The sequence below is a fragment of the Poeciliopsis prolifica genome, unplaced genomic scaffold (assembly GCF_027474105.1).
Source record: "Poeciliopsis prolifica strain line A6 unplaced genomic scaffold, Auburn_PproV2 SCAFFOLD085, whole genome shotgun sequence".
In the NCBI taxonomy this organism is placed as follows: domain Eukaryota; kingdom Metazoa; phylum Chordata; class Actinopteri; order Cyprinodontiformes; family Poeciliidae; genus Poeciliopsis; species Poeciliopsis prolifica.
In genome coordinates, this window is record NW_026562460.1 from 590,312 (window position 1) to 602,635 (window position 12,324).

General features: G+C 39.8%; 1 protein-coding gene across 2 annotated transcripts in view; it reads left to right on the top strand.

Moving 5' to 3' along the window:
* The first annotated feature begins 601 nt into the window (after positions 1-601).
* Positions 602-12,324, top strand: part of LOC129353163 (aryl hydrocarbon receptor-like) — a 32,397-nt gene continuing 20,674 nt past the window's right edge. For both annotated transcript variants that reach the window (XM_055022389.1, XM_055022390.1), the window contains exons 1-2: positions 602-995; positions 7,812-8,002. In XM_055022389.1, the coding sequence (XP_054878364.1) occupies positions 937-995; positions 7,812-8,002 (250 nt within the window). In that variant the 5' untranslated portion in view covers positions 602-936. The remainder of the gene's footprint in view (positions 996-7,811; positions 8,003-12,324) is intronic.

Below are 12,324 nucleotides of genomic sequence, written 5' to 3' on the forward strand. Positions count from 1 at the left end.
AAATCTAGGCAACGAAAGCCAAGAACCTTATTACAAGTCAGTAATGTTGAATTAACTTAACTGGCATAAGTCAATTCTATTGTGATCTTGTAAATGTAAGTCACAACATTAAGTTAAACAAACTTAAGTCCAAAGTGTTGAATTTACTGAACTGAATATTTTGTCTTTACTGAAATGACTATGTTCAAAGTACATATGTAACACTCTTTAGATTTGATTAACTAGGTTTAGTTGAACCGCTTAACATAAATTCGTAAAGTAAATTCAACATTTCATAATTACTCTCCCACCATAAAATTGTAATTTTCTAATACTGTACTTTTGTTGCTTTTTCATTTGACTTTTATGTTTTTCTATATTTGATTAATCTCAATCAGAGTAATTATGATTGTAATAGATTTGTTCCGCTGTGTTTCATAATAAAGTGTTTGGTTTAGTAATGTGGAGTGTAGACAAAAAAGATAATAGATCCAAAATCACGGCCCACCGTGAAGTTTACAAAAGCGCGTACAGAACTGGCACGAAGAATCCAGTCCACCTTAAAACACAGTTACACATTTCCTGAAAACGCCCCGTGTGCCTGCGTGCGCGTACGTATGTGAGAAAGAGAGAAAGAACTGAAGTGACTCTGAGTTGTAATAATAAGGCGGCGTTGTTTATCCAAAGAGAAGGGGCTGGACGAAGTCTGAATTCAGAGCCAAACTTTTCTTTACTTCCATTTCCTTCTCTTCACCAAAGGAGTCTAACACGAACCGCAGCGTCGAGCGAGCGAGCAAGGTCAACAGCAGCGGCAGCCCCGCGAGCTGTCAGAAAGGCACCGGCCAGCCGCGGCTCCCGGTAGTTTGCGGAGAAAACCTATCTTGAGTTGTAGCGGGAGAGCGAACGGGCTGAACGAACGGAAAGCTGAAGGAAAGTTGAGTTGAACCGAGTGGCACCATGTTTAATAATCCGGGGACGTACGCCAACAAGAAGAGGAAGAAGCCCGTCCTCAAGCAGTAAGCGCTTCTCTCTCTTCTGTCTTCACATGTCCGGTTTGCTGCTACATTACGTGCGCTAACCGAACGAGACATTTTTATATTTTTTTTTTACATGAGATAAAAAAAGACGCTCTTGACTAGTAATTAACTCCTGGTTGAATGTGCTTGAAATGAATCTACAATTACATTTAGTGTGCTCAATAAATTATTTCAATCTCATTAAATCCAAATTAACTTATGAAATATTTTGCTTTAAAAATTACTTCGATCTATCATATGGAGTATGCGAGTTCAGGAGAAAAAACGATACAATTGCTAGGCTAGGATGAGATGGAAATTGACACGACTGAATTTGTGCGAATGTAAAGTTATTTGTTGGTAAGACCACCTTAAAAATGTGTCTACTTGGATCTGGCATGGACATCTTGCCCTCGCACATTAATCACAATCAAGTTTGAGAGTCGGCTGCTGCTCTCACGCGATGCTCCGCGGAGGGCGGGGGCTCGCAGTCTGTCGCTGGCTTTTTGTAATGTGATCCAGCAGTAGGGCTTCGGGATCAGCAGCAGCAGGCTGAAAGTCTCTTCTCTCTGCTTCTCGTGGCGGGACGTCAGCGCTCTCACGGCCCTGCGAAGCTGCTGTGGCACCATGGCTTTTCCAGTTGAGTTTATGGCTCACTGTATTCTCTGTACTGCCACCTGTTGACGAGGGTTGAGTTCGGAAAAATAGTCTTTCAAAGGCCATCATGCGCAGACTGTGTAAAACTGATTAAAAGTCTGTACAGTTTTCGGTTTTGTTGACACTGTTTGTTATGGGTTGCTTCACTGTCTGAATCAGTAAAAAGATGATGATAAACCTAAACAAACAGTGAACAAACAAGACATAAAGTAAAACAAAACCATCGTAAAGAAAGTTACTATTTGAGTTAATGATCCATAAAATAATGTTTTTATGAACAAAAATCGAAAGTTGGCAAGTTCATATTGGATTAGTCAGGATCTAATATGAAGCATTAAAATTTTTTATGCCTTATTTTACTTAAGTGTCACAAAGTTAGTGCCGGTATGCTGCCTTTTTTGAGACATTACTAATGATGATGGGCAAGTAAAGCCTGGTTGCCCACCACACTTATATTACATTGGGGGAAGCCCTGCATGTGCTTCCCTGTGTTCACAGAGATCTATTCAGTCACCTTGTGCTCTGAAGAACCTGAAGGATCCTGCTCATTTTCAGTTTTGCATTCAGATATTTTGCTAGTTTATTCTGTATTATTCAGACTGTCCACAAAGTGGTGAGCCACAAGCCCTTATTGCCTAGAAGGACTACGCCTCTTGTGGATTCTCCTTTCCCCCCACAGTATATGGGTTTTAATGGGTTGTTTCAGTCATCAGAAGATAAAATTACTCAATCTGTTAGAGAAGTTGTCTCTGATCATTGACTACGGGTAAACACAACCTGGATGTTCTTCATACAGCAATTTATCCACTTTAAAGATGTCCATCATGTTTTAGTGTTATACATAAACAGAGGACAGAAACCTGCGTCCCTGGAGCTTGTCCTCTCTGGGTCCACAGTGCATGGATCCATGTGCTGTGCTCACACAGATATCTGGATGTTCCCAGGGTAAATTCCAAAGGAAAGAGGTGCCTTGTCTGTAGACGTCTGTGTTTCTGGAGATTTTGGGACTGAGGTTTCCTGTGCAGCCAGCTGCACAAAGGCAGCATTGAGCCTAAACATAAAATGCTGTGGTCTTTCCTCTTGGGCATTCCATGGCAGAGTGGCCCATTAAGATTGCCTTTTATTACTGGGACGCCTGCTATGCATCTTGCAGATTCTTTGTGCTGTTCATCATCCTTACAAACTAATTTGGTGTGATGCATACTCTTCTTAAAGGTTAGAGCAACACTTTGTGCTTGCTTTCCCATAAAATGCTGAATCACCTTGAAATGTTCCTATAGAGCAGGTGTGTCAAACTCAATTTCGTTTTGGGCCAAATCAAGATCATGAAGGCTCTTAAAGGGCCGATTATGCCAGAATGTGTTGATAAAACCTCTTCACAAACTGTTAATATGTCAATTACATAATATTATTGAAGATCTTTTCAGTCCCTTCAGGAACTAATAATAAATGTGACTGTTTATTTACTCACTGTATAAATCATGGACTATAATCATACATCAACTAAATTCTGAAGAAACGAGGGATTGATTGATATAAATTGGCAGTAAACAGATTAAAATTGCATTGATATGATTGGTAATATAATATATAATCACACTTAGTGTTTAGTCTAGTGTGTGGAGGGCCACATAAAAAGCTATGGTGGGCCGGATTTGGCCGCTGGGCCTTGAGTTTGACACGTGCTATAGAGCTTTGGAGCTGGCATCACTGTGTGTGACGTTTACGTCGCTCAGCGCCATGTTGTTTGGCCACATACCAAAACAAACTTTTTTCTCTGTTTTTTATCGTGTTACCACTGGATCCTCCTCTTCCATAATGCTGAAAAGCTGTTTGAATTAAAGAGGGTTATATCGCGAAAAGTTTCTCACAGATGCCAAAAAGTGTTACATAGAAAAAATGGCTAAAATTGGACATATCGACTCGTTTGGAATAAAAAGTTGGAGCAGAGACTCTGAACATTTGCCTCATCTGATCTAACCCTAACCCAGATATCTTTTCATACTTGGTCTGTGGTGTCTGTGCTTACACAGCAAATCAATTCAAGAATTATAAGTCAATGGAGGCACATGTCCAGTTTACGAACGTTACCTGTAATGTTCACTGACATAAAATTCTAGAACAGGATCTATTTCATTACATGTTCACTTACCTGAAATATATTAAATCCAACAAGGATTTATTTTATAACATTAATTTATTAAATGAGAGAAAACAGCCACTTCCATGTTATTATTCAATTCTACACATATTTCAATACAAAATTATGAATGGAACAAATGCAATTTTCTTTTTTACTATCTACATTTTACATGAAACAGTACTGACTGTACAAATATTTCAGAAGAATGTGTGCAGAAAATCTCTTTTTAAACTACTTGTTTGGGGGGGAAATACATTTCACATCAGTTTGAAAGGCTAATATATAAATTTATAAACAGGAAGACAGAGGATATTATATCTGTAATTTCAGTATATTTTAGATAGTTTTATAAACACATAATGTAGTTCCAGTTAGTTATAGTTTGTCCCATTAATTAGTGTATTTATTTAGTTAGCATAAATGTTTCTCAATTTCACTTTTTGTTATTTCATTAGTTTCGGTTTACTGTAATAACCTTGGCTTGTACTGTATACTTTCATTTGACTGGAAAATACCCAGAATTCTCAGTAACTGAATTGTTGATCTTTTTAAAATCCAGTGATGACTCGCAAAGATCAGTTCAGGGTCCAGCCCTGCAATCATTGTAGTACTGTTCACACTTGAGTATTTAAATTAATTCTGATTTAAATACACAACTTACTTCCTGTTGTGCTTACTCAAGTGACTGTATTAAACTACAAAAAGTCTTCCTGTGAAATGTTTGAAAAGAACTTTTTCTGCTTTTTCTGAGTTTTTTTTTCTCAGGAAATGTTTTATTCAGAAGACACTTTTACCTCAGCTCTCTGGAGTTCTGTTGTTTTTACCTCATTTCACTGACGTGCTGCTCCTGGTTGTGTTTCTACTGAATGTAGCTGAAGTGACTGCAGCTGATCTCGCCCTCTCGTCATTTTATTGTAAAGCACATGTTAGTGTCCTTCTCTCTGTGAAGGTTTCTGAGGCTACTTCTGTAAACCAAAGCTGCATCTGTTTTTATCAGCAGGCATCTTTGTGTACAGCCAACATGTCATGCTTCAGAACCACAGAGGCAGATGCCCTGCCTTTTTCCAGACCAACATGTGTCAGTATCTTCACACACGTTTCATCCTTATTATCCCGGCAGAGCTGTGCTCTGCTCTGGAATCCAGATAGAAGCAAATAGACCAGTTACAGAACAGCCCAATGTCTGCTCAGCAATGTGAGCCCCAAACCAAGGAACAGAAAAACGTTTTGAATGCCGGCTTTTGTCTCTGCAGAGCATTTCTGCAGAGTGAGATCATTTCTGAGAAGGTAGAGCTGCAGGATGAGGGCAACAGGCGGTTAGTGGTGGTAGAGGAGGAAATGGAATAGCCTGTCATTAAACAACATTTCTCTAAAGAAAGAACTTCAGGGAAATCAAGGATTTGCTGCCTGGACGGCACATGAAACCTTGTGATCCAATGTGATCAGAACTGGTCAGACTGCAGTTTTTCTGAAACTTTGTGTCACATGGAGTCAGGAGTCTTGACCCCCACAGATCTCTCCCTTCGCCTCCCTCAATCCTATCTAATATCATGAGGCCTAGTATTCAGTTGAACTTGACTAGTTGCTACCCAGAGCAGCTGATAGTGATTTTATCATTCCTGCAGTTTCTGGAACTTTCCCCTGCAGGTGTATGAAGGTTCCCACTCTTTCATCAAATTATCACATGACAATGCTGTCAGTTTGACATCAGCTGACATCCACTGGCTCCTTGTAGCTCAGAGAATAGACTTCAGGATACTGTTGTTAGTTGTTATCACTGAACGGTTTAGCAACACAATGCATTAAAGATCTGCTGGTGTTGTATCAACCTTCCAGACCAATCAGGTCTCCTGGTTCTGGTCTGCTCTGCATCCCCAGAATCAGAACCTAACCAAACAAGCAGCATTCAGCTTCTATGAACAAATCTGGGACAAGCTTCCAGAAAACTCAAAAACAGCTGAAACACTGAGTTTCTTCTAAATCAAGACTAAAAACTCATCTGTTCAGAGTTGCTTTTGAACCACAATAAATTAAACACTGGCCAACATATTTGATGTGTAATGATAATTTTTATGATGGCACTTGAAAATATGTAATGTTTGATACTGGTTTCTCAATTGGTCACTATCTGAAGTTTTCATAACCCCTCATCTTTGTATTTTTATGATTGAAAAAGCGTTTTGAACGACTTTGTTGCTCAAATGTTCTATATAAATAAACTTGATTAAAATTTGTGTACTCCAGTTTTCTGGTTCTGGTTTTCGAAGACTGAGGTTTAACCCATAAAGAAAAGGGCATGACATATTGTACTTTGCATAAAGAGTGAGTATTTTTATCATTATTTCCTGTTTATATTATTTCATTCTGCACAGCTCTACTGTGGTTCCTCATCTGCTGTTCGGTCATTAACATTGTCAGGATTTTATTTTTGTTCTTTTGCTTTTGTTTGATGTACAGCCACTGTGTGATGGATCTGCAGCTGTGTTTCTGGCCATTGTATTGCTACATGACCATATCTGTGAAACAGAGCAGTTCTCTGACTATATTGGTGAAAATACCTTGATGAGTGGAAGGCACATGAGTACAGGCCCAAATCAGGAAACCTCCATCACTCTACAGCAAACAGTGCAGTGTTGTACATTGTGGTCAATCAGCTTTCCACTGGATCTACTTTAGACATACTTCCAGAACCCTTGTGGTTTAATCAGAAGAAAAGCTATTTTGGGTTTGACTGTAGTTGTTGTTTTCACTCTTGCTGTATTGTCGGGAATGATTTCACCTGTTGAATCTGGTCTAGTTTAAGCTTCAGATCATGTCACATCATGCCATTCCTTCATCAAAACATATCTGGAGTATTGCTTTGATTCTTTTATGTATGTTTGAGGAATCCTTTTTTCTCTGACAGAGAATAAAGGCAGCCATTCCGGAGTACCTAAATATTTAACCATCAGTGGTCTCTAGTCTGCTTGCATTCACATATGCATTTAAACAACATCATAGTTCATTTCAACTGAATGGAGACTGAGGGTTTTAGGCGGACCGGAGTTCAATTTCTTGGTCCACATCGGAGTTTGATTATGCATTCACACCTACCCAAACAAACTGAAATTTCTAGGCAAACAAACTTGAGTTGGATTAAAGCGGACTAAGCAGAATTGAATACACTGTTAGTCTAACGTAATAAGTGAAGCAAATGCTGTGTTGTTGTCAGCATGTTATTTCGGTCTGAAGTGATCTAAGCATTATGAACATCCCCCCCCTTTCCCTGTTCTTGCTCTGTAAAATCACCATGTGTTTCCTGTTTAATATGGCTCAATCTAAATGAGAACTTCCCTTTCTGACAGTGAAAACTAAGCAGTGATAAAATGTTGTCCAAAGCACACAGCTGACTGGAAAGAGAGTAGCAGCAGTAATCACCTGAGTCAGACTGTCAGTCTGGACTAGCTGTGAACATGGCATTTCGTGCAGTCACTTTCAGATGTGTGAGAGGAGGTTCTGTATTGACAGATAAGTGATGTCTATTTCTAATGAGATTTTTAATCCATGCAAAGGTTTAGAGTCACCTAGTGGTGTGATGACGAACTGCATGCGACGGGTCCTTCAGGCACTCTCGCGGCTTCCCCCACCAGAATTCTTAGGAGTGCTATTTTTCTAGTTCAACAATTATACTATAATTATACATTTGACATCTACAAATGTCATTTGTAATGTTTTATCGTGGTTAGGCTGGAAAAATATGACCTGTGAGTGGGAGCTGCGCCAGTTGGTGTTCGTGGCTGACCACTCAGTCATGACACTAACTGTGTCTTTTATTTTTCAGCCGAGGGGCCACTCACATTTTGAAGAGTTGTCATTCTTTATCGTGCTAGGTGACAAGCAAACCAACGGGGAACGTTACACTGATCACCACATGTCGCACAGAGCTCTTCCATCAGCTTTCTACACGGATGGAAGAGCGGGTTAGTCAGACTTTTACTCCTCCATTACTAAACACATATTTTCTGTTCACCCCTCAGGAAGAAGGTCGCCGACAACAATGAAGTTGTTAAATCGAACCCTTCCAAGCGCCACCGGGATCGGCTGAATGGGGAGCTGGACCGCTTGATGGAGCTGCTGCCTTTCCCTGATGAGGTTCGCTCCCGCTTGGACAAGCTCTCTGTCCTGCGCCTGAGCGTGGGATACCTCAGGGTCAAGAGCTACTTTAAAAGTAAGCCAGCTGAGACTTCAATTATCCCCAATCTGATGCTGCCTGGGGCAAGGATCACATGTTGCTATGGACACCTGCCTATTAGTTTAAACCTTCACTAATTTCACCAGTATGTTGTTGTTGTTCAAGATGTGGTACCAACTTTAATAATTCCATTCAGTTTATCTGTAGCTTTTTTGTTTGTTATTTTGTCTGATGGCGTCAAACATATTCCGTCATAATGTATTTTCATTCTCCTGTTTTTAAATGACATTAACATAGGCTATTATGATGCCTTTAATTTTTATGCAGTTTAACTAATATTCAACAAGTTGGACAATTCCTTCACACAATCACATTTTCTCAACAGTGATAAAAAAAAACACTGATAGAACAATAAAATTAATCAACTCCACTTAAATTAAGAGATGCCTGTAGCATTTCACCTGGTGCGGTCTGAACATGCAGCCTCACAACTTCTACCATATATCTGGAGAATCTGCGCTAATATTTATATTGGACTTACAAAATCCAACCTGACCCGGACTGAGTCCATAGACATTATGACTGATTGACTTTAATTAGAGATTGGAATCTGGACGAAACCCGACTTATTATTTTAATTAGGATTTTACTGCTTTCGTTTTTAGAGCTTCATTTAGCAGCACAACATCTCCCAGCTTTTATTTATGGATCTTTCAGATACATTTTGTTCTTCATTTTAAAGGAGGGTTACTCAATTGCAAATCTGATTGAAAGTTTTAAATGCGCTTTTTAACCAGATGCACTAACTGTTCTGTCCATAACTCTTCAGCGCGCTGTCAGTTCCCCATCAACAAGATACCTTTAGTTCAGTGTCTGTTGCAGATTATATTCAGAAGGGATTCTTTTTTGTATTGAATGATTATATATCAATCAATACAATGATTGTACTATATATGGTGGATCTTTCCACAATGTACTCTTCTATGCTTAAAGTTGAAAGTGATAAGCTTCATAATGTTGAACTGGAACATTACATATGTCAGGGGCCAAGGATAGCAGTTGGATAAATTTACAACTTTAACAGAGTCCACATTTCCAGGCAGCAAAAGCTTCTGAACTGCAGAGAATTTAGACCCTTGGATGAAGTGGAGCATACAGAAAAATAATTCTGTCTTTTTATCAGGATATGTTGAGTGTAAACCCCAGGCAGAATTCAAACTGGTCCTAAGTAAGGTGTAGACATGCTGTCTGACAGTGAAGGCTTTGGATCACTGGGGACTTTCCTGACCAATGAACTCTTCAGCAAAAAGAAGAGAACAAAACTTGACCTTGCGCTTGTCCGGCTGCTGCAGGCCCCCTTCAGCCTCTCGTAGCATGGACTCTGCCTGAAGCCTGTTTAGTGGTTGTGTAGGGTCCTCTAATGACTCACGCAGCAGGTCTGAATGCTGATTAGCGAGCAAGTCCCTTTCTCTTAGCATAGCCGCCTGTCAGAATGTTTCACTTGCCGTGAAATGCAGACTGAAAAGAAACGGTACATAGCTTAGCCATGGAATGAGTTTTCTTTATGATCCTGTGTGGAGACTGTGGTTGGTTTCCTGTGGGAGGGAAACGGCTCAGGATGCACTGCTGCTCTGTTGACGAGTTAAACCACGTGGAGAAGCCAGGTCCAAATTAACCGTGTCACATGAAAATGTTCTGGCAGAAACTTTTTTTTGACAAGCAGGAATGATGAGCATGCAAGAATGTAGTTTTAGGAAGTAACGCATCCTCAGTGTTTCTACCTTCTCTCCACCCTCTGTGTGAACTACACCCACTGCCTCCCATGGTGATCTGAGCATTCCAACATTAGCTGTGTGCGAAGTGAATGCTCAGACTTGGAAGGCATGATCAGTCATGTGAAGTATGGATATCTGTTAGTTTTGGTTTGTGATTCTTGTGTGCCTGTAAATATGTTTGCTGCAGCAAAAGAGACCCCTTCTCCTTCTCCAAGTGCTGTATCAGCACGATGAGATGGCTTTTGTTCTACATGAACATAAACACGCGCTGCAGAGGTAGAAAACCCTCGTAGGTCCAGTTTAATGATTAGACTGCATATGTAAAAACAGACTTATATGCCGTCAGCTGAACCATGAATTTCCACTGCTGTTTCCTCTCACACCCTTGAACCTACTTCTACTGCTCTGCACATTAGCAGGACATACAGGCTGTTCACTGCTCAAATATACTGAGATAACTGAAGAAAAACTCCTAAAATCTCCCTTGGTGACACTCATCAACACAACCTGTTGCCTTTTCTCTTTGTACTGCTGGGGGCAGAGGACAAGTTATTACCCTATTGACATGAACATGTTGCAGCTTTTCAAGGTAGGACTCAGAACGGGCCAATTAGGTTGATAAAAACTTATATTTGGCTGCATGAAAAAGCTGCAGCAGAGGACTGTGATGTAATTAGTTGGCAATACACTGTAATGTTGTAAGGGGTTCTGATTTAGTTTCATACATTTCCTGAGGTGCATCAGGTTATAATTGAACCAGTCAAGCAGAGGAAGAGGAAAGGAACTGCATGCCTCTTTAATGTTAGTTCAGAGTCCTCTCCTCTCTGATGGGACAGCTCAAATACTGGGTGACGCTGGGCAGGATTTTGTCCCTGATGACACAATTAAAATTACCTGAGATATCCATGAATGTAGTTGGATGTACAGACTGCAAGATAGAGTGGATGACTCCATAGAAAAAAATGACAAAAATTGTGAAAATAATGCATCATTTTCCCTTTAACTACTTTTGCAGAAATATGCAACCCTTTGTGTTGGGCTGTGAATACTTAGTTTAGGGTAGAAGATCTTTCATGTCAATAGCCATCACTTTCTCTACTAACCCCTTGAAGAATCTAGCTAAGAATCTAGTTGTAACTCGTAAAATTCACGAGTTACAACAACATTTAAGTTGCCTTTCGGATTAGTAAAGTATTTTTAATTGATTTGAATGAATTTTTTATTTTTTTGCAAAGTTCTATGAACCTTGCATGAAAGGTTAATTTTCCCAAAGAAATCAAACGCAGTTGATTTACTTGTGATGAGCACAACGAGATTATGAGCTCTCCACTTGTGAGCACCATATGTTTTCGAAGGTAAAGGCTGCTGGAGACTCTAACAAGTGGAGGAGTTTAAGCTTTAATGTGTGTGATCTTGGATCATAAATTATGTTCTCTTCACTTAATTTTCAAATATGTTTATCTGCTAGATGAAAACAGAGCAGAACCAAAGTCAGTTTGAGAATAAAGCTGATTGTGATCCTATGCAAACACACATCACTTGAAGATTGAAAAGCCAGAATGGGTGGTATCACATGAGGACTGCAACACAAGCAGGTCTGGACAGCTATTGGTGGATTTTTATAACTGTTATTATGTCTCAATGTCTCCATTTAACCTAACTGGCTCCAAGTCATAAAATGGGGAAAAAATATATTTTATTTGTAATGCAGAATCTCAGTTAGCATCTAGTCTGGTGTTTTGATGCTGTAGTCCATCGTCTCATCTGACGATTTTCAGTCAGATGAAACTTGTGTGCAGTGCAGTTGCATCATCCAGTTTTGACATGGAGCTTATGCTGTTCATCTTGATAAACACCATGAAGGAGCCATTTAAGCTGGAGCTGCCTCAGCTGTCTGCAGGAAGAATTCACACAGGTGTGGCACACAAAGCAGGCCTATTGTTTTCTGATACCGAGCCATGTTTTAGTGGAGTTCTTTGGAAAGTTCTGCTTTATATGAGCTGAGTTTTAAATGATGCCAACACATAATACAAAATCTTCTAAAATGCAGACATATGCAAAATGTAGATCATGCAGATTAAAAATACTGATGACGGATAAGAAGGCCAGACAGTTGATGTGTCAAAATGTCACTCATTATTTAGAGCATTTTACTACACATTGGGTTTGGCTGCTGCTGTGTGAGCAACTTGCAACTCTGAATGACACAAGCTGCTGCAAGAGGTCAAAGGCAGAAAACATTACCTCTACAAATTTGTTTAAAGATTCTTTGTTTTTATTCAGTTCCTAAGGAACACTCAGCAGTCAGACAACCACTCTGTCAAGCACTGACAAGTGTGTGGTGGCTGTGCTGGTGGAGAAGAAATGGGGCTACATGCCCAACTAGCTCATCAGACATGCTAGTATCTTTTTAAATTGTAGAAAATGAAGGAATTTGTCACGACAAATGTAGGCAATCGGCAAACTTCCTCCCCTTTGCTCTGTTAGGCTCAGGCTTCTCCCCTATAGCAGAGCATGTTATGAATGCTCAGGCTAGTTAGCATGATCACCGAATAACCAATGACAGCGGATAAACAGTTTTCC